Genomic DNA, 21,649 nt, shown 5'->3' with positions numbered 1-21,649 from the left:
GGATTGATTTAATTAAACATTGTAAACACTGATAATACCGGTAATACAGTTAGAGGAGCATCAAACGATGCCTCCCAAGAGAGCTCCTACCAACCTGGATCTCACTGATGCTAAGAGCATTACAAGTGACTTGTTAAGTCTGGTAAGTCTCCTTGACCTTGTGGCCCAAGGTCACTGTCTAACTACCTGTGTTGCCATGCCAACTCACTGGTGGAAGGCAGACATGCCTCACTAATTCCAGAGCACACTATAACTGACATCTGACATTCCGCCATCATGACACTGTATGTGAGATTCATTCCCCCAGCATCATACAGACATTAAAATTTGTCAGTTCATAGCTTGTGTTTAATTCACAAACAACACACATTTTTCTATTTCTAACCCAATAAGCATGCTACATTTTACATCATCTGGTGCCTAGAATTTGTCTGCATGGGGCACCTTTATATTCTCCCTAAGACATTGAATTCCCTTCCCAGCAGCAAACACTTTGACACTTATAATCAGATTGTTTGGATTGATTTGGATGAGTTTTGAGTTAACTTCATCAAAAAATATAATATTTTGTGTGCTGAATCATTAACATATTTGTCAAACAGTGCAAGATTTAAGATTTAAAACAACATGGGTTGCATTCTTTTAGCTGTTAACATGTATTTTTGTTCAGAATCTGCATACTCTCCCCTTGAGTTTCTCTGTTTACTCCATAACGAAGTATTTTTTGTAGTTTCTGAGTGTTTTACCTCTGTTCAGCATTTAACATTTTTTTGTTGTAACTAGGATATACAGGATGAGGTATTCAGCCCAGAGCCCCAATCCCAGAGGGACACAAACAGGACTGAGGGAGTCAAGTCAGCCGAGGAGGGGGAGGGAAAGCAAGAGGCCCCACCCCCGGAGGAGGGGGGCAAGGGGTCAGCCACTGCGGTGTGGAACACAATCAAGGACCTCCACCTGGAGCTGATCCTGATGTACCATCGCGTCTGTCTCAAGCTGGCCTCCATGGGTCCGGACCCCGCGGATAATGTACCCAAACCGTTCAAGAGGAAGGACCTCTCTAGACAGGTGAGTGTAGAAACAGCAGGGGTCAAATAGCTCAAGCAAGGAGACCATTCCAATCAAGTGGGTGTAATGATAATAGAGAGTTCTTGTAATGGGTTGGTGTAAAGTCATAGAACATATTCTCATACATTGTGAGTGTAAAGTCTCTCCTAACAGGTGAGTATAGAAGCAGGACTAAACTGTTCGAGTCTGACTCATAAAAGTTGAATGTAGAAATTATAGCTAAAACATTATATAGGTTTTGTACAATCCAATATGGAACATATTCTCATACATTGTGAGTGTAAAGTCTCTCCTAACAGGTGAGTATAGAAGCAGGACTAAACTGTTCGAGTCTGACTCATAAAAGTTGAATGTAGAAATTATATCTAAAACATTATATAGGTTTTGTACAATCCAATTTGGAACATATTCTCATACATTGTGAGTGTAAAGTCTCTCCTAACAGGTGAGTATAGAAGCAGGACTAAACTGTTCGAGTCTGACTCATAAAAGTTGAATGTAGAAATTATAGCTAAAATATTATATGGGTTTTGTACAATCCAATATGGAAAAAATGTAGATATTCACATCAGAGAATATTTATTATGTACACTATGTTTGCAGGAGAGTGTGACGGAGTCGAGCCCGGCCTACATTGAGGACTACAAGGAGTTACTGGGGGGCTGTAAGAAGAACTACCTGTCCAAGGCCCTCCTTTACATGCAGAAATCTCTCCTCCTCAGTACCCCGGGGATCACCACCACAGAGCAGAAAGGCCTGCTGCAGGTATGTGGAAGACCACGCCCCCATCAAGCTCAGTAGTACACAGATTATCCATTATCAAACACAGTACATATGCTGTGACATATCAGATGTGTTCAGATTGTCAAAAGAATTATTCGCAATGACATATCTTCATGTCTTGTGGTAAATAATGTCATTTCATTGGTTTTGTTCAGAAGTCTTAAAAATCAAGAAAAGAGTTTTGCTTAAAATTCAGTATGAAGTTTTTCCGTATTTAGATGTCTCTTCAATCCAGTGATATATTTGAGTTACTTTTTTCAGTCCAATAATTTTCAGTCTATTCATAAGAATGTTGTGGTGTTTTCAGGAGGCGGTCAACATGATCCAGAAAGGTCAGACAGAAGAGAAGAGGATCTACATGGAGAACACGAACGTCCCCGAGGTCGCTGACGGCCCCCGCAAGGTGCCCCCTCCCCCCATACTGCTGTGTCGCACCGACACCATGATGGTCTTTAAGCCCGCCCCCTTCTGCTCTGAGGACGGACAGGAGGTCAGTACCCCCAGATTTAAATTTTTCACATTTTTACCATCTTGCAAACATATTCACATATAATTCATAAATGTTAAGGTTTCAATAATTCATGCATAAAGTGATTTATATTATAAAAAAAAAATTTGAAAATAAGTAAATAGTCCCAAATATGAAAGGATTAATCCCCTTTGTCTACCGGGTATGTCTCTCCATAATGTTTGGATGTATGAGCCTTTTACCGGTACATATATTCTCTAATGTCATTCTTTCACTGTAATATTTTCATTCAAGCATGGTTGTCTAAACTTTTACCCAATTTTAAAATAACCCTATCACAGTTGTGGTTAGAAAAATTAAATTAGGAAAAGTCAAGTCTCCATTCCCATTCTTAGCAGGGGTAAAAATTTTCCTCTATATATAAAGTGTTGATGAGATTTGTTCTTGAGTGATTGGTGATATATTTGTTTTGTTTGCATCTCAATAAATTAAGCACAAACATGTACAAGTTTTGTATGCAGTTTGAGACATTGATAAATAGTATTTATGTTAATACATAGTAAATAGCAGGATGATTGTGTACTTTACAGGATGATTGTGTACTTTACAGGATGATTGTGTACTTTACAGGATGATTGTGTACTTTACAGGTTGATTGTGTACTTTACAGGATGATTGTGTACTTTACAGGATGATTGTGTACTTTACAGGATGATTGTGTACTTTACAGGATGATTGTGTACTTTACAGGTTGCCTGGTATCGGATCTTTGCAAGGTCGTCCTCTGGCAGTAATGTCAAGGTCAGGCTGAACGACTATTACTTCCCCGGGACTGGAGAGGAGGTCAGTGTGATAAATATAACCTCCTAGAAAGATACCTCATAGTTTATTATTCTTGTTAAAAAGTCTGGATTTAGTTTTAAGTGTTTTAGAAACAAAAATGTTTTACCTCGTGTTTTGTTTGTTTATAAAGTACCAATTGGTTTGGCAACAATTTATTTTTACACCATTCAAATCACTGAATAATGCTGACACCATTATTGTAGGTTCCCAGCTACAGATGTGAACTTCGTGTGTCGGGACTTCAGCCAAACGAGCGTTATGTGTTTGCAGTGGCTGCGTACAACTCAGATGGTCAGCTGATCGGGGGCGGGGTGGGGGAGAGCTCCAAACCTGTCCTAGCCTCCCACCCCCTCCCAGTACTCATGACCTGGGGATTCCTCAGTCAGGTATGCCAGTCAATGTCATAAGTTAGTTTATTGATACATGTATTCGGCAATACTGTAAACAAATTACATAATACTATGTTAGATATATAGCAAAAAAATTTTTTTTTTTCTACAAGTACCGTATATAAAACTCCCAGATAGGTACATCTACGGGTTATGGTACTCAGGTGACTGTCAAGACCTGTGGCCTTCTTGTTATACACTTCCAAATGTAGAACGCTTACAGTATGTTGTGGTACCGTAGATTTACCCTGTACAAGTATCATCAGATTATTAGAGGATCCAGTTGATCTTTGGTTGTGTATATGAAAGAGAAGAAATAAGCAAAGCCTGTAATTTTAGCCCTCAATAATTTCATCATTTGATTTCTAGTCTATATATTTTTGTAATCCAAAGCAAATATTTCAAATTTCTGTCAATTTGCATACAGATAAATCAACATGATTACTCCTTCCCTGACCACACAAAATATCAACTAAGATAGGTTTTCCACATAATTTATTTCCCACATAGAACATATCACACAATTCACAATGCAGTCATCTCACACATGTCTCTCCCAGCACCACATCTTGTTCATTTCCTGTACTGAATGACCTTGACCTCCCCTGTGTAGTACAAGGTCACCCACAGCCTCCCCTCCTTGTCCAGACTGAGCCCCGTGGGGCGGTCCAGCCCCTTGTTGTCCACCAGTCTCAGAAACTTGCCTCCTTCATCCAGCACGTGTAGACAGTTGTTCTTGTAGTCGGCCACAATCACTTGGCCAGCCGAGTCAGTCACGATCTGTTTGGGAGTGAATGTCTTCTTCACCCCAGATGCCTTTCCATCATAGCGGAAGCGAACTTTTCCGATTTTGTCGATGGCGATGACCGACTTTGAGTTCCGGTCCGATGCACAGATGTCCCCATTGATGTTCTCGGCCAGAAAGACTTGGTACTTCCCCCCAGTGAAGATGTTGTCCCCGCTGTCGTCAGTGTCGATTTCCCGCTTCACTTCAGCTGTCTGTCCATCGTAGCAGACCACTTTGTAGCTGGAGAAACCTGACATAACCATGCTGACCAGGAAGTCTCCACTGGCGGTGTCACAGATCCCCTGGGGATGCCAGCCCTCGGGGGTAGTCACAAACGTTTGTGACTTCCCGTGCCTCACGATGTTCACCGTCCTGTTGTAGGAATTGGTGTAGACTAGTTCCCCTTTCCTGGTCATGCTGATGTCGTTGGGGTGGAGGGTACAGGTGGTTCTGACAGTTCCCTGGACGGCCCCAAATATGTCCACACAGGTCAGGACCTGGTCCGTCCCGTTGACCCAGGCTTCGTGGGTCCCCACACAGGCCACCTTACACAGATTCTTGAGCCCCGTGGGAATGCTGGCCGATATCACTGCATGCTGGTCCAGCAAGGAAGCCTTGGCCACTGTCTTCTGCTCAACGTAGGTCTGTGTCAAGGAAGTCCTGAGCTGACCGTACTCAGCTCTCAGTTCTTTCCCCTTGACAGTCTTGGTGACCAGGGGTGGGATTTTGATCTGGCATTTATTTGGCATGTCATTATATTCCTTGACCTTGGATCTGTACCTGGTAATGTCTGTGAGGCGATTGCTGTTTAGGATTTGTCGGTTCTTTTTTATCGTCTTCAGCATGCTGCGTATCAGACTCCTAAGCAGATACTGATGGGTTCGTAAGGTGGTTAGGTGTTCCTCTCGGGACGCATTGATGTCCATGTTAAACCTGTTAAAGATTTCGTCCACCTCTTGGTGCCAGTCTCGGCGCGAAGCCTCGTTCTCGTTGACCAGATTGTCGTAGGTTTTGGTGGTCGTTGCGATCAGTTCCTGAACTTCCTGTTCCTCCTCCATGTAGCGGGGAATCACAAACAGCTCGATCTCGTCCGTGTCCTCCAGAATCTTGTGTCGGGGGTCCTTCTCGCTGACCACTAGGTCGGCCGGGGAGAAGCTGGGGAGGGGCTCGGTGGGCTGACCCACATCTGATTGGTAGAACTGCTCACTGGAGGAATAATCATTAAATGATATGTATCACCTGAACTTGAATGTGTTTAATTTTTCATTATGAATACAATATTTGATCAGAGACTTGGCACATGATTTCAGATGGCATAATAATACTGCCTCCTCAAGTTCATGTTCATTTTAATAGTAATTTTTAAATGAAAATTGAATCATGATCATAATAAATGATGTTTAAACATTACAGACTGTAATCTCACCTGTCAATCATGTTGTATCTGTGTCCCCCACCGTCCCTTATTGCTTCTAGTTCCCTCGCTGCTAGCTCCCGGAGTCTTGGTTAACAATAATGACCTGAGATTTAGGACAGCACTAACACCTTGTGAACACAGACTTAACCCCAGATAATCCATTATACTTACTGGTATTAATTAGGATTAGCAGTTTCTAGGGCACTAGTGATTGAGTACCCACTTATTGGTGCAATCTCTTTTGGACCAGTTGGTCGACCCTGGAGAACTAGTTCACTGACTGGTTCTCGCTAATGCTTTGTTAGTTATAGCAGTGAGACTTTTTAAAATAAATCCCTGCTTACATTGAATTCCTGTAAGTAACAGATTAAAGGCTATTGAAATCCACAGATTGAGGTGATTCATTTTTATGTAGAATTCAAGTAATGGGATTAATTAAACATTGAAGTACATGTGATATTTGTCATTCAGTCAATGAATTTTAAGCATTTTTTGCCCTTAACAACATGTTATTTTCTATTTCTTTGTCTCTCTGTACTTCTGTATGCAACATTCTTCCAAACTTTATTGACCTATTTTAAAAAAGAAAGGTTCTAATTGCACTGACATTTGAGGTCAACGTAAGCATTAGAACCTGTTTAAGTTCAAAGTCATGAATTAATTACAAGGTCAAATTACTTTCATTGTTAACTGGATTGGAAACTTTATATAGCATTCTCAAATATTCAATGTTTGTAGAATTTGACATTGTAAATATGCTTCACATTTTTTGACCCCATTTCATTTTCTTATCTTAATTTGCCAAGCTCAAAACAGTTACTTTTATATTAATTAAGAAAAAATTCTTCAACTTTTAGAACATGTATATGAGATAATAAAAAAAGTAATAAGATATTGAAGCCATTCCTTTTCCTGTTATACAGATAGCATACCAGGTTGGTTGCTATGACATCGCCCGCCAGGCCTGTGATGTCTTGTGGGGACACTTCATTGCCAAACCCCCGGCTCCACAGACTGCGACCTTCACCTCTAAGTCAGAGGGAGCGTTCAAGGTCACTCTAATGAAGTAAGTCTAAACTTCTAGAAACACAGGATATCGCTGTTTCACGGGAAAATTTTATCTATTAAGTAAAATGGAACTCAAAACTAAATTGAATATATTAGTAATTATTATCATAGCACAGAAAATGTTTAAACCTCTGTAAAAATAAATGTTTGCTAACATTGCGTGCCTGTGTTTGTGTGTCAGGTTGAACCAGAAGATCGTGTGTGTGTCGTCCCCGGTCCTGCTGAGACAGTTTCTGACCAGTATCTTCATCAGCGTGGACATGAGTGTGAAGGAGGGCGAACTGTTCTGTGATGTGGTCTGTGACAAAGGACCCCTCCTGTCTGGACAGGTAAAGTTACAGCTCTTTATTTCTTACAGTAGGAAGTTGTTCTCCCTTTGTTTACAATGTTTTGTTTTTGTTAACAGATGAGGCGGCTCCGTGAATGTGAGCGGATGCTGGTGGCCCTGGAGTTGGCTGGGTGGCTGAATGAGGCTAACCTGGCCCTGCAGGCGGTGGTGCAGTGTTACGGACTGCTGGCACCACTCATCTTCTACAAGATCCCCTCAGTGGCAGTGGTCCAGGTACACAACTTAATTCATTCATTTCATTGGTCAAATTACAGGTCAAAAGGTCATATGCAAAGGTCATTTAAGAAAAGTGTATTCATTTTGATTGCAAAGGGAGTTCACAATTATTAATTTTACTTTTAAAAGATAAAGGCAGACATTCAGCATCTTTACTGATGATTTTAACTTTTAACCTTTCTCAGGTGTTACAACGGTGCCATGTGGTGCTACAGGAGATCCCGGCTGGCCTCAGACAGAAGAGACAGCAGAGTATCGCGGACAGTCTCCACCACATGACGGCCTGTATCACATACAGCATGGCCAAGGTTAGACCATTATTACCAGATAGGAAGTAAATTGTCATTGGGGTGTCTGGTCTGTTCACTTTAATCATAGTGTATAACATTTAAAATCAGGTTTGTCCTGAATAATCTAAAAAAAAAACCATAAAATAGATTTTTCTCGAACTAATAGAATTTATCTTTCAAAAATAATACAAAATTTAATAAATAAATAATATCAATTTATGAATATTTGTATGCCTTTCTCACTTTGTGTTGTTAAGTACTGAGGTGCAAGAGCTGTGGGTATATGTTAAACATGCATGTGTGTTTGTAGGTACTGAGGTCATGGGGCCACAAACAGCTGGCCAACAACATCAACGAGGCGGGGCGACGCCTACTGGCTCTGGAGGGGGAAGACCCCAAGGACAAGAAACACAGGGAGAAGGAGGCGACCGACCTCACAGAGAAAGGGGCCCTGTCCGGGGGAGAAACCTCGGCCGACGAAAAAACCGACGCCTCAGACTCATTGCCACTGCACGCGCTCAAACGAAAGAGGGCCAAGCGAGCGGGGGTAGGGGCAGGAAAGGAGGAGCCAGAGGGTCCAGCCAATGAGGAGCTGAAGGCTCTGGAGGCTCATATGCTGAGTCTGTCCAAGCAAGGTCAGTATATGTTATCACCTCCACTGATTTTCTCAAGTAAACAATGTAAATTGCCTTTGGATTGGATAAATTCCACAATTTCAGATTGTCATGAATTGATTGGTTGATAAGGTCAGGTGAATTGATTTAGAATTCACTGTAGTTAAGATACATGTATTAATGTAATAATTAAAAGCTTGAACATGCAGGCGTAGCAAAATTAAAACCATGTTAATGTATTCACAATTTGCATTAGACAATATTTAGTTCATGCTAACAGTGTTTTAGAATGAATCCTGTCTGATCTATGATATTTGTGTTGTTACAGCCCAGTATGAACATGAGTTGTCTGGGTACGAGGATCCCAGCATCCTCCACGCCTACATCGCGTACCTGCCCAGTAAACTGGCATATAGAGAGGGTGAGTCAACAGTCACACTGCCAGTTACAACTTTTATATCCTAGTACTGCTTTCCTCGATCAGTGTGTGAACAATCAACTTCAATCTGGCAACAATAGTGTTTCAGTCACATCAAGTCACAACGACATGTAGAGATGTTTATGTTGAGGATTTTTTTATTTATTTACAGTGGTCAAGTTCAAGCGTCGTCAGCGGTACCTGGAGTTCTTTGTGCAGGTGGCCCAGAAAGCCCTGACGGAGGGGATGGCGACCCAGGTGATGGACTGGTGTGAGGACACCTCATCGTGGCTCACCAAGTACGTATACTCACTTTTTAATTATTATACCGTATATCCGGTAATTTTCGCAATTATCTAATTTTCACTTTTTTTGGGATCTCTTTTAAATTTCAAAATATTGAATGCGTAAAAATTATAGTCTGTATTAATTTCTGTTAGAAACTTATAAAATCGCAAAAAAATGACTGGCACAAATAAAAAATGTTACAGACTTTACCCATTTTCGCAAATTTTGTGACACATGAAAAAAATGGATATACAATATGACACTGTGTATACTTACTGACTGCAACTGTCCTGAGTATAATGTGTTACAATACTAATGTCCCCCTTTACTTGGGTTGTAGGAGGAACGAGCAGATCATTGGGATGCGACAGTACCTGGGGAAACAGCCGGGGGTGGTCACCGTATCCGGGGACGACCCCAAGAGATTCGCTGCTGCCATGGTGGAGTACACGAAAGAAAAGGTGGGCAGGGTCTTATTGTGTAGGGTTATTCTGTTGACCTGGGGAGGTCCCATGTTTGGTGAGGGCCGGGTTCTTCTGTGAATTTGAAGTTGAGAGTTGATAAGGTGTAATACACTTCAACCTAAATGATTAGCCAAGAAGTTAAGATGAAAGTCTTGAGGGATATTGATTTGCTATACAGATATAACATTTAATTGGTTGCAAAGAATTATTTCTAAACATAGAGAAAATGCTAAATAATCAGGTTATTAATGTTAATAGGTAATCCAGGACATGCCTTAAAACTGATTTTCATCCCAGAAAGTAATGCTCACTTTAATCACAGGAAATGACAACCCCTCGGGTTCCAGGATCCAAAATAGCTGCTGCCAAATCTAGCACCACCAAACCAAGGCGCCGCCGACAGTACAGGGTAAGACAGGTGTTCTATATGGAACAAGTTGTGATACAATGAAGTATAGAAATCAAGACTGTTACATATTGTGAAATCATAAGAGTTGGTGGTGGATCAATTTTCTTGGATTTCATGGGTCCCCCTCACCCATAAATTTACATCCTGAACAAATTGTGTAAGTGAGTATCAATTCATTAATCATTCAAGTAAATCCACAAAATCATGTCATTACAAAATTAATCTGTGAAAAGTTAAAAATCTATGAAAATTGGCCCACACAAATAATGATTCTACTGTATATAAGGTGTTAAGACATAAGACTACATCTTACTCCAATGATTGGAAACTTATAAATAATCTGTAGTTACTATCAGCCATCAATTTGAAAGCGAATCCTATTTATCTGCAACATGTGATTGTGAATGTCAGCCATTTAGAGTACTTTATTCATATCCGCAGCCTGTGATGGTGAATACCACAATGACGGACGCTCAGCGCCACGCCCAGGAGGAGGCCGAACTCAAGGCCATCGAGACGTTTTCCACCTACTTCCCGGACATGTTTCGGCAGTGGCACAAAAAGAGGAAGCTCAGGAAGATGACCGTCGATGAGTTGCCATGGCGATGCCAGGTATTGCAGCAAATCGGATCAATTTACTAGGACTTATTAAATATTTCTGTGTTACTTTGGTGAATACATTTCACAATTAGAGATACATGATGCATAAGCATAGATATAATTTTTTGATTTTAAGATTTTAAAATACAAAGTACTGGTACATTCACATTTAAGCGCCTAGGACATTTTTTTTTTTTAAAAGAAGATTGGATATATTTTAAGATTAAGTTTTGCATGATTTTCCACATATTTGCTGGTCCTATAACTCTGATTGTTGTGTTTTAGCTGGTGCTGCTCCAAGGAATGAGTCATTTTTCGGCATTCCTACAAAGACTGGAAACTCGGGACAAAGTTCTGGGCACCTCAAACATGTACAGGTAGTCTAGTCTAGTCCAACTTGTATGAACAGTGTACTAATCTATTGACAGTGTTTGTAGTACAGATCTATTGATTCAAAATACTGTCAATAAAAAATGATGATGCTATTTGAGATTTGTTTGTAAATGCAAGCCATCACAAGTCAATTAGTATTGAGGTATATGGATGAGATTTCTCCAATTGCCTAGATAACTATAATGATACATGTACATTTGTTGATTCTTTTAAGGACAAACTTCCTTGATGAGGAATGGTTTGGGTATGAGACAGCTGGTACCCTTGTTGTTGGTTGGGAAGGAGGACCAGCTAAGCCCGTGGAGCCTCGAGGTGGGAAGAGACTAGAGGATGAGGAGGAGGCAGAGTTAGCCCGCCTCCACACCTCCAGACTGGACCCCCTGGACCTAGCGGAGCACGAGAGCCGCCCGAAAACCACGGCCACCGGGATAGAGATCGCCGCCGCCTTAGCTACAGGTACTGAGTGCTCATTGGTCAACTCTTGGAGGAGATTCATTTATATTTGTAACCAAGAAATGTTCTTTGATATTACACAGAAATTTCTTATTCTGTACATGTACACTGCATCAGTGAAAAATTTGCTTGCTACTCCATGTTGTTACAAGTGATTCCACAGAAAGAATGGGATGTTGTATCACTCTTAAAATACTTGATCATTAATCAATAATCTTTTTTGTTTTACTTTGTAGTCATTTATTTTGCAGATTTAAGTTTTATGACACATGCTTGTGTGAATGAAGAAATTTTTATAAATTGCATGTAATCACAATTACCGGTAATTTATGGGATTTAAAAAGAAAGGGAAACAACTTATACCCCATGTAAATCATGACCCTATGCTGTGATGCTGTATTGACTAATGAATTCATTGCATCCATTCTGATGAACTACACTTCTAGGAGAGATTCCAGAACAGCTGATTGAAGGAGATTCCCCCCATTTGCCTGGTTCTCAGTCCCAGACTGAGAGGACAGAGGGTACCAGTACCCAGGGTACCAGTACAGAGGGTACCAGCCAAGAGGGTACAATACTTATAGCTGGTGGTGGTCTATCCGAGCCTAGCGCGGCTCTCTGTAGACACCTCTCTTTGTCTGGCGGCTTTCCTCTGTCCTTGTAGCTTCATGTAGACCTTTAATTAAGCAGCCCCTATCTGGGCCATTCTCTATAAATTTGGTGTATTAGGGGTATGTAGAGGGATCAGTAGCCTAGCTTATCAGAGCACCGGGCCCCTTACATCAGTCACTGTGTGTTGTTTGTCCTTTTTTATGTTTTTGTTTTACAGCACTTGAATTTTTTTATTGTCACACAGTATTTTGCTTTCTTCTATGAGGGTTCAGCAGATATCATATTTAAGCATTTAAGCCATGGATTGTACTTTTATTTCTTTTTTGTCACAATTTGTGTAGTAATTGTATGCATGCTGCAGATTATTAGGAGAGCCTATACCTTTACCTGGTGTTATTTTGTTCTTGTGCCTATTTATTTATTTGCAGTTTCCCATGGTGCCTCTATATCTATGTACCAGTATTATTCATGCTTTTTAATTATAAATGTAAATCTTGACTTGTAATGTTAAAGATATCACATACAGCTTCTGAATTATAAATACATGTATATGATTCCAAATAAACACCTCCCATATACAGTATATAGCAAACTGTGTAATCCACAGCTGTTAGCTTCAATGTGTATGCGATGCTTTATCTGCACAGTATAAGTAAAGCATCAGAGAAAAATGCATTTCTTGAGAGAAATTAAAATAGAAAGCAAAGCATTCAAATTGGATAAGAACTATTTAAAAACAAAAATTTCCCTCTTGATCCATTTAAGACAGGATGAATGATGTCAATGTTTGATTTGTGTGGATACAATTTATTGGTTAACTCTCTGGTACTCTACAGGCAGTGCTCCCCCTCCCATGTACTTCTACCCCCCGGAGCAGGAGGATACCCCTAGGACCTACCGTTCGGACGCCAGTAACGTCCCTGTGGCCCCCAAACACACCCAGAGGGAGATGGACAGCGTCATCATAGCCTCCCGGGAAATCACAGAGTGTCTGACCAAGACGTTCAGCCATTACAAGAAAGCCATTGTAAGTGTATATGGGTGGTCTTCTGTCTTACGTGTGTCATCCTTTGTAAGTGTATTGGGCTGGTCCTCTGTCCTACGTGTGTCATCCTTTGCTATCTGAAGCTATTGTAAGTGTATAGGGGTGGTCCTCTGTCCTACGTGTGTCATCCTTTGCTGTCTAAAGTCATTATAAATCAGCTTGAGTATTAGTATGTAAAAGATGATAGTAAAAGCATGATGTCATATAAAAGAATTATACACAGTATTTTTGTATTAAGATTATGTATTTCTTATCTCAAAGTGCAGTTGATTACATATGCTTTTTGTTTGAATATCTGTTTAAAGTGATCTTTCCCTGCTTTCAGATTTTGGCCCACAGAGGTCAGCACTGGACTTTGCTACAGAACTCATGTCGCACCATGTGGAACTGTGCCCACACTGCCCTGCTGCGGGCGATCGGGCCAGAGGACGGACTACTCTCCATAGACAACCTGCGAGCCATTGTCTGGTTCCCGATGTACACCGCCTCCGATTGTCTGTTGGACATGCTGGTCCATCTACAGAGTGACCTAGAGAAACACGCCGAAAAGGTACCTCACAAATAGTCCAGTGGTTAGGGGAGGGAGGGGTTTTGACATAAGCATGAATTATGAATTTTACACAGTATTCAGGAGTATTTTAATTGTCTTTTGGATTATAGTTTAACTATTTGTCAAATCATTTTAAGGACATGTGCATCTTTATGAATAAGATGTTAACACTAGCTGAATTAAAATATTTTTACCCAAGACTAAAATGTACCTAAAGCTATACACACTGCCATTATCCCTTCTTTTCATAGTGCAGTAAAATAAAACAAAAGTTAGCGGTCCGATCATTATATTATTAAACAAGTTTGTGCTGTTTAGATTAGTTTCACTCTTCATTGATAGTCAGCATATCTCTTTGAAAATCCGAAATAAGGGATTGACATCTTGTTGAATGTTTTAACTCTCCGTATGATCTTGTAGGCAAAGAGCAAGAACCGTAAGCTGGGAGATTTATTTGAGACGTGGACTGGTGACATCACAGAGGAGAAGGGCGGGGCCAGTCTCAGGTTTGAGACCCCATTGGACGATTCCAGCGTGTGTGACATTCGGTTTGTGTCTCGCTTTGTGCTGCGAGTCTTGGAGCTGTTGTTCTATGAACAGAAGTGGGAGAAGCTGGTGGATATTGCCATGAGGTTCAGTGGACTCACCAAGTAAGTCAGCGGATTTCATTCTGTTCTATCAAGTGTAAACATCTCTGAACTTATTCTTAATATGTTTAAATACATTAGAATCATTAAAATGTGTGGTGATACAAACTGGAAGATTAAATTTTCTCACCCTCAAATACAGTCTCAATGAATTATGAAAGTTAACACATTATTTCTTTGATCATACAAATGATTCTATGAAGTTGCATCCCTTTGAATTTGTAAAGAATTGTCAATTCATGAAATTTAGCTCTACAAATTCAGCTAGATGTGACAGTCTGACCTTTTTCGTTTCAGTGACCGTTATGCAGAGCAGGTGCTTCCAATCCTCATCCAGGCCCAGAGACAGATAATGGCCCTGCTGGAAGAGCTGGGGGGAGAGGCACCCCCACAGAAGCACTACTGTGAGCTGATGCAAAGACTGGGGGGAGTGGTCACCTCCAAGGAGTACCTCCACACCCAGCTCACCCTGGTCATCGACCCCCACTCCCTCCCCAAGATACCCCCAGGGGCCGCCATTGATCCCATTGGGCACGGAATTTATACAGGTATTTAAATACAGCTGCCTACTCTGTAAACTTTACTGTGGTTTCAGCAGTATTTGTCAAGCACTGATTTTCATGGATTTCATTGTTTAGGCAATCTACAAAATTCAAGAAATTAAATTAAATTCAAAGTTCATTTAAGTATGGTATCTGATAGCATACTGAATTTATAGGACCATGAATCTACTGGTAAATCATTGAAACTGTGATTTTTACTGCATCACAAAAAATTGTGACTCATGAATACTTATGAAAAATATGAAAAAAGATACAGACTTTGTACTGGTGTATTTCAGCAGAGTGTTGGAAACTTACATTGCTTTTGTCTGAAGTTCTACTGTTCTCTCATTTGATGAATTTTTAAAGTGTAATGGTTTCTGATTTCAGTGAAGGACGGTCAGAAGTCGGTGTCCGTCCCACTGGATGTCCCGCTCAGTCTCCAGACTCTGCGGGAAGTCCTGGATAAGTCCCAGTACACCTGTCGGGCCCTCCACCACAGCCGGAAACTCCTGATCCTCTATCTGGCCGGACAGCAGAACAGTGAGTCTAGCTCTACAAGGGGGAGGCCTAAAAAGCTGAAAAATCAGGAAAAATTAATTTAGCCCAGCATGGGAATTGTAATGTGATGTTAACCTTTTACTTCGTGTGTACAATAACCGTTATTGAGAGTGATTCTCATATAGGGTATATACAGGGTTTTATTGCATGTCACAAAATTTGCAAAAATGGGGAAAATATGTAGCAGTTTTAATTTGTGTCAGTTATTTTTTTGTGATTTTAAAAGAGTCTTATAGAAAATAATACAGAATATGATTTCTGCATATTCAATATTTTGCAATTTGTAAGATATTGCAAAGAAAGCGAAAATTAGATCATCGCAAAATTGCCAGATATACGGTATTTGTGGATTTATTGTAGCTGGAGAGGGCTTCCTGAGCCGCCAAGTGTCCAGGGTGGAGTTTATCCCGACCACCGCCAAACCACAGCCCACTATGCCCCCGGACATCAGCCGCGACGAGTTCCAGGACATGAATGATGTCCTAACGACTTGTATGCCCCGGTCACAGTTAGGAACGGTGATCTCATCATATGAGAAAACCATAGGTACACAAAAACACAATATAGACAGTTTTGTAGATTAGATAATGCAGAATCAAAATATAAAGTATTTATACTTTGCTCAAATACATGTACATGTGTATGTTCAGCTGTACTTTCAATCGTTACTGCACTTTTGATATGAATCAACTTGTTCTCTGTGTAGCCATGCTGTTGGCCAAGAACCAGAGAAGTCAGGCAGCTCAAGCCATGCATGAACTGGGGAATCTCCAGTACCACGCCTCAAACATCAGGTACATATATGTATAACATTAAGAATAGGTATTGACCTGGGAAGCTCCTTTCATCTATTGATTTTTAACATCATGATGGTGAATTGCACCGTACAAAATAACTTTCTTCTTTAAATAAAGAAGAAAACAAAATGAAAATTTTATTGTTGAAATCAGCCTCCAGCAAAAAGCATTTGGACCAGTTTATTTATCTTAAATATTAGAATAAACTTTTCAAACAGAAGTGATTAATTATGGGAAACATAATTGAATTAAGGCAGGAATATATAAAGAGAGACTGATAAGATGAGTATTGTTACATTTACAGGGGAGCGTACAAGTGGTGGGCGGAGTCACTGGACCACACCCTCCGCACGACGGACGCCCTGCACACCTGGAGAGAGATGATGAAGGACAGCACAGACATCAGCTCCGACCTCCTGAAGAAGTGTGGGCTGTGGGGATGTCTCCTTGGGGGCGTGCTGGCCTCCAACATAGCACAGTAAGTAGCACATTGGTCTGTGGGGGTGTCTCCTCGGGTGCGTGCTGGCCTCTAACATAGCACAGTAAGTAGCACATTGGTCTGTGGGGATGTCTGCTAAGGGACATGTTGGCACCAACATAGTAAGTTGCATAGATTATAATGCAACAAATTAACAAATTGTGTAGTATATTGAAGAATCACATTGTGTTATAAGTCCCAGCAAATTGAACTGGAAGCAAACAACTAAAGGACAAAGTATATTTGAGCAGATATAAGCAAACTGCTTTCTTGTCATTGTGATGCACTGTATACTGTGTTTTAGGTACATATTGACCTCTGACCTGGGACTCCGAATGGAGTGCTGTTTCCTGTCCGGATATTTCTTCAAGGTAAGGAAGTCTTATATACTGGATACTTTGTGTTATTGTACTTTACTCCTAAAAGATGTATTACAATTCATTTTTACATTATTGTGCTTGATTGAACAAGCTTGCATGTTTAAACTTCTTTGTCTATAACTAATCTGTTATGATGTTCTCTATCCCAGGCCCTGTTCCGTACCTCTCTGCCCCACCCCCGGGCGGACAGAGACTATGCCCTGTATGAGGTCGGTGAGGGGTGTGAGGTCACTAATCTGGTTCCTGGGCTTGACTTGCTGTCAGAGAAGTTCCGCTGTGATGGGAGACAGCTCATTGCGGCCATACGCTGGGTGACCGAAGAACTTGCCAGGGGCAAACACAACCTGTTTGTAAGTCTGAACTGATACAGAGTTATTTTAATGATAGATCTGATCAATGACTTGTATAAGTAAAAGGTTGCAGCTGATTTAAATGCTTATATTTGTTTTATAAATATAAAAATTTTTGTTAAGGTTTTGCCATTGCTGACCTTGAACCAATACTTAACAACCTTCGTGTGTCGTGACCTCCAGAGGTCAGTGGATGGGCGTGTCCTGAAGGTCCGTGTGCTCACTGACCTGCGGCTGTTTAATGAGGCCTTCATCACACTCCAGCGACTTCTCCATGGAGAGAGGCTTCCACAAACTGGCGACAGTCACTTCCGACAGACCGAGTCCAAGATGAGCTCACTCAAGTTCAACACTTCCAAGCCGATCACCGAGCCTGTCAATCTCAGGGTCAGTGACCCCCTCTTCTTACATCAAGGATACAGCCCAAAACCTGTCCATTCTGTGATAGGAAGATCTGCTTTAGGACTGTTCAGCCAGATAGAAGATCTTTCTCTCACAGAATGAACAGGTTGAGGCCTTTGACCAGCCTTAAACATTTTCTCTATTGTAGGAAGAATGTACTGTCACAAATATTAGTCTTATTGGCAATGGTAGTGAAAACATCTAGCATTGTATGATATTAATAGGTACTTGTAAAATTGTCTTGGATTCAATGGCTCCAGTTAATTCTATGCACACTAAAGTACCATAAGACAAATACATTGTGAAGCTGTCTATGGAACACTCTACCCTTTGTCTGACCCTGTTCTGGAGTATTTTGCCCCTTTGCCTGACTCTGTTCTGTTGTTCTATAGGTTCTAGAGATGGTCCTGGACAAGCGGTTATCCTCCAGCCTGGCCACCCTGTATGGGCCCCACATGACCTGTCACCTGTCCCTCGTACAGGCCCACCTGTTTGTGTCCATGGCCGACACCATCCCTGTCATCCCCAAAATGGAGGATGTCATGTAAGTCTTACTGATATGTATTACCTGGTAAGATCAGGGATTGATTCAAGTTCTATGGTTAATGTATCAAATTTGGAAATCACCTTACAGTTAATATTATATTAGGTATCTGGACAAATTTATCAACAGAAAGTCTTCTCTGTAAACATAATTACATTCAATTTTAAACCTGTTACATGCATAAAAAATCCATCATTGTTTTTGAGTTTTCACCCAAACCTTTTTATCTTTCGACAGTTTGGCGGATGGACAGAAGGACCTGAAGCCGTTCACCATCAGTACCATCTCCCGCGGGGGACTGGGATCTAAGGGGGTGAAGCTGTCAGGGACCGGTAGTAGCGGGGCGCGGCGGTCCACTCGATCCTCCACAGACACCAGAAAGGAGGAGGGAGGTGAGATAACAGAGAGCTGGTACCACTCACAGAAAACTGTATAGGACTGGCCATAGCTTGACTCTCCACAATCATATTTTTTCCTTATTTACCATTTCCAAACATCTTATGTTTTACTTATTTATGTCTGTTCTATGGGGCCAAGTATAGTAAAACATGGTTACAGGGAATACACATATGAGAATTTCACACTTACAGCAAAGTCAGTTTCATGTCCCCTTAAATCTTAAAACATGTAATAAACCTACTGGATATAATGAATTACCTGGTACATTTAGAGTAAATCAGAACCAGTTGTCCCTGTCACATTGCTCTATGCATGTTTTCTGTATTTGTATAGAGAGAAAGATGAGGTGAAAGTCACAAACGTTTTATTTTATTGATACTCGCGATTTGACCTTTGACCTTTTTTGTACAGGAGAAGAGGAGGAAGAGGAACATCACAGTGGTCATGTGACCAAGCGCTTCACCCAGAGTAAGAAGCCGCTGACCCTGGAGCTGATCAAGGGGACGCTACTCACCATGGCCGACCAGATGGTGACCACTATTGCGGAGGTCATCCTCGAGAACGCCGAGCACGACAAAGCAGGTAAATGATTAAAGTGGGTGGATAAGAAATTACAGGTAATGAAGCATAGTTGTTAGGTCCATCAAATTAATGAACTTAGCAAACAGGTAGCATTTACCAGGTTGTAATATTTGCCAAATGTATTTTTGTGTGCATGAAAATTTTGCAAAGTTGGAAGCTGTTATTGTCTTTCCAATGTATGAAAGATGTGCACCAGGGTATAGAAGTTAAATGTGTTCATGCTTAGTTTGTCATCAATAATTACGTCCTATACTATATATATGTTCTAGGTCTGGATGCTCTCCCGGCGGCAGAGCTGGAGTTGGTCGTTCTGTGTAAACACCAGCAGGCTGCCATCTCTCTACAGAAACAGCACGCTCCAATGGCTGCCCGAATCATCCTGTCAGCCCTCAAACTGCTCAAGAAATCGCAGCTCTTCAAACCCCGCAAGGAAGCCCCTATAACCAAGAGGTAGATATTAGATGTCCATTAGGACTAGCATACCTATAAGGAATGACATCAAAATACCCATTTAAAAATATAATGGCACATTTTGCCTTAGATGTATGTTCATTGTTGTATTGTAACAATATCAGGACTGCCAGTAATTCCATTTTACTGTCACCACCTCAGCAGTTCAAACCATTAGTCTTCTTCACTTGACCATGATCCTTACTCTAGCATCATACAATAACCACCAGAATCTTCAGCTACCTGATATTAGTTTCAGTATCCTTAATTATACAATTAAATGATGTAATTAAATGGTTTGTGTATTCAGGGGTAAATTCTTTAAGTGATGCACAGTTTGATGTTGTGTTTAATATGAATTTATGAAAAGGATGAGAAGTTAAGGTATTTCCACCTACTGGTACATTGGAGTTGAGAGATTTACACTTAATTCTGTGTCCTTGAATTTGTAATCAGTGGATTTGGTCCTTCATGTCATGAATAAATATGATTTTTGCTGCCTGAGTACAAATGCTGACTAACACGTGTTAATTACAGAGATGAAACGGTCGATGTCAAGGGCAGGTAACTGGATGTAGTCTAGCACACGGCCTCTCATTTAGCTTCTTGTATCTTTTTAAGTTCTCTTTTTGCCTTGTACGTTGAACAGAGGCAAACATAGAAATAATCAGTTCATCAATATCAAATGCTTCTGAAATCTCTGATAAAAGAAATGACTGCCGTCACAATGCTCAGAAAACAACGTCAAAGTTGCGGCTTTGTAAACACAGTTTTTAAATTTTCTGTTTCTATTTTTTTTTCTTCGTCTATGTTGTGTTTTCTGAATAACTAGAGTCTTGACTTGTTTTAATACTGCGATCAATATTTTTGCAGTCAAATATTACCTGTTGATTTAAAAAATAAATATTTGATAAATGAAATATACACATGTAACGTCAATATCTACACATTTCGAACGCGTAAATATTACACAAAAGTTGATGCTGAGACGTCATAAAATTGCTGCTTTTGCATCCGCTATGAAACTTAAACACCACATTTTACTTTCTAGTGTGTGATGAAAATATTCTTTAATTGGGAAATCGCTTTTTTATAAATCATTTTAAAAAACCAAAAACCCGTCTCGCATACGCTGTTAACTGAATGCGCAACTGGTCGCGGATTTCCGATGATGATTTATAAAGTATTCTGAGTAAAATTATACAACTTTAGTTAGCATGAGCAATACATGTATGATTTAATAAAGTAAAAAAAAAACTACACTGCACACTCGTTGTTGATAAGAGGGGTTGAAGGCTGAGACCCACCGAATCGATGCAGAGCAGTATTGTTCAAATCTAACAGTTATCTGTGCAGTAATTACTGTGAAACAATACAAGTCAAATATTTCAAATCATAAGTTTGGAAGTTCACCTCAAGGGAGACGATTCTACACTTTTTGAATTAGTAGGAAGGAATACGAGAGAAGCGGCTATGTCTCAGTCATAGTGCCACTGCCGACATACAAAATAAATTCTCGCATATTCTATTACAATTTAAGAATTTGCAATCAAATTTTGAAATTATTTAACGAATTAAAAAGCTATAATTAACGGATTAGAAGAGTTTGAGAAATATTCTGACAGCGTAAAAATCTACTCTGATGTATCGCATTTGATTTCATGGGTAGACCTGATTCTTGGTGACATTTTCATGTAAAGTGCCTTTAATGAAACAACATAAAAATATGTTTACATATACGAATGAAAAAGTTGTTTATTATTTGAGCGCAACATATTTTGTTTTCTTGTGCAATTTAATAACCCAAATCCACATGTTGTGTGTACTTTTTTAGCTAACTTACATGAAAAAAATCAGTCATATAATGCCTGAAAACTCACCACATTTTCATGGATTTATAGCATTTTATACGATTATATTCATCTCAAGTCAGTTACGTACATGATTCAAAATTAAACAGGTTTGTAAACGCAATCATTATACTTCTATAATATA

At 40.2% G+C, this 21,649-nt stretch overlaps 2 protein-coding genes across 8 annotated transcripts in view; one reads left to right on the top strand and one right to left on the bottom strand.

Annotated features, from left to right (window-relative positions):
• Nucleotides 1–21,649, top strand: part of LOC128159420 (cilia- and flagella-associated protein 54-like) — a 46,026-nt gene that overhangs the window by 10,232 nt on the left and 14,145 nt on the right. For 4 of the 7 annotated variants that reach the window (XM_052822503.1, XM_052822501.1, XM_052822500.1 and 1 more), the window contains 35 exons: nucleotides 50–142; nucleotides 784–1,065; nucleotides 1,669–1,830; nucleotides 2,156–2,338; nucleotides 3,068–3,160; nucleotides 3,364–3,546; nucleotides 6,677–6,819; nucleotides 7,003–7,150; nucleotides 7,228–7,383; nucleotides 7,572–7,694; nucleotides 7,987–8,311; nucleotides 8,619–8,711; nucleotides 8,881–9,007; nucleotides 9,337–9,457; nucleotides 9,783–9,869; nucleotides 10,311–10,481; nucleotides 10,755–10,846; nucleotides 11,077–11,318; nucleotides 11,762–11,884; nucleotides 12,764–12,954; nucleotides 13,298–13,522; nucleotides 13,943–14,172; nucleotides 14,467–14,717; nucleotides 15,102–15,254; nucleotides 15,633–15,818; nucleotides 15,979–16,066; nucleotides 16,374–16,547; nucleotides 16,852–16,918; nucleotides 17,077–17,277; nucleotides 17,401–17,664; nucleotides 18,072–18,223; nucleotides 18,461–18,615; nucleotides 19,034–19,204; nucleotides 19,474–19,654; nucleotides 20,192–20,218. In XM_052822503.1, the coding sequence (XP_052678463.1) occupies nucleotides 50–142; nucleotides 784–1,065; nucleotides 1,669–1,830; nucleotides 2,156–2,338; nucleotides 3,068–3,160; nucleotides 3,364–3,546; nucleotides 6,677–6,819; nucleotides 7,003–7,150; nucleotides 7,228–7,383; nucleotides 7,572–7,694; nucleotides 7,987–8,311; nucleotides 8,619–8,711; nucleotides 8,881–9,007; nucleotides 9,337–9,457; nucleotides 9,783–9,869; nucleotides 10,311–10,481; nucleotides 10,755–10,846; nucleotides 11,077–11,318; nucleotides 11,762–11,884; nucleotides 12,764–12,954; nucleotides 13,298–13,522; nucleotides 13,943–14,172; nucleotides 14,467–14,717; nucleotides 15,102–15,254; nucleotides 15,633–15,818; nucleotides 15,979–16,066; nucleotides 16,374–16,547; nucleotides 16,852–16,918; nucleotides 17,077–17,277; nucleotides 17,401–17,664; nucleotides 18,072–18,223; nucleotides 18,461–18,615; nucleotides 19,034–19,204; nucleotides 19,474–19,654; nucleotides 20,192–20,218 (5,663 nt within the window). The remainder of the gene's footprint in view (nucleotides 1–49; nucleotides 143–783; nucleotides 1,066–1,668; nucleotides 1,831–2,155; nucleotides 2,339–3,067; nucleotides 3,161–3,363; nucleotides 3,547–6,676; nucleotides 6,820–7,002; nucleotides 7,151–7,227; nucleotides 7,384–7,571; nucleotides 7,695–7,986; nucleotides 8,312–8,618; nucleotides 8,712–8,880; nucleotides 9,008–9,336; nucleotides 9,458–9,782; nucleotides 9,870–10,310; nucleotides 10,482–10,754; nucleotides 10,847–11,076; nucleotides 11,319–11,761; nucleotides 11,885–12,763; nucleotides 12,955–13,297; nucleotides 13,523–13,942; nucleotides 14,173–14,466; nucleotides 14,718–15,101; nucleotides 15,255–15,632; nucleotides 15,819–15,978; nucleotides 16,067–16,373; nucleotides 16,548–16,851; nucleotides 16,919–17,076; nucleotides 17,278–17,400; nucleotides 17,665–18,071; nucleotides 18,224–18,460; nucleotides 18,616–19,033; nucleotides 19,205–19,473; nucleotides 19,655–20,191; nucleotides 20,219–21,649) is intronic. The other 3 variants (XM_052822504.1, XM_052822505.1, XM_052822502.1) reach the window with 3 other exon arrangements.
• LOC128159424 (tripartite motif-containing protein 2-like) lies at nucleotides 4,030–5,898 on the bottom strand. The gene is made up of 2 exons (XM_052822517.1): nucleotides 5,763–5,898; nucleotides 4,030–5,542 (listed from the first exon to the last, which is right to left on the bottom strand). The coding sequence occupies exons 1-2, from the start codon at nucleotides 5,771–5,773 to the stop codon at nucleotides 4,123–4,125; spliced, it is 1,431 nt and encodes a 476-aa protein (XP_052678477.1). The 5' UTR covers nucleotides 5,774–5,898; the 3' UTR covers nucleotides 4,030–4,122.

Source organism: Crassostrea angulata, chromosome 8 (genome assembly GCF_025612915.1).
Source record: "Crassostrea angulata isolate pt1a10 chromosome 8, ASM2561291v2, whole genome shotgun sequence".
NCBI lineage: Eukaryota > Metazoa > Mollusca > Bivalvia > Ostreida > Ostreidae > Magallana > Magallana angulata.
Note: the sequence above shows the minus strand (reverse complement) of the source record. Positions and strands in the feature narration are given on the sequence as shown.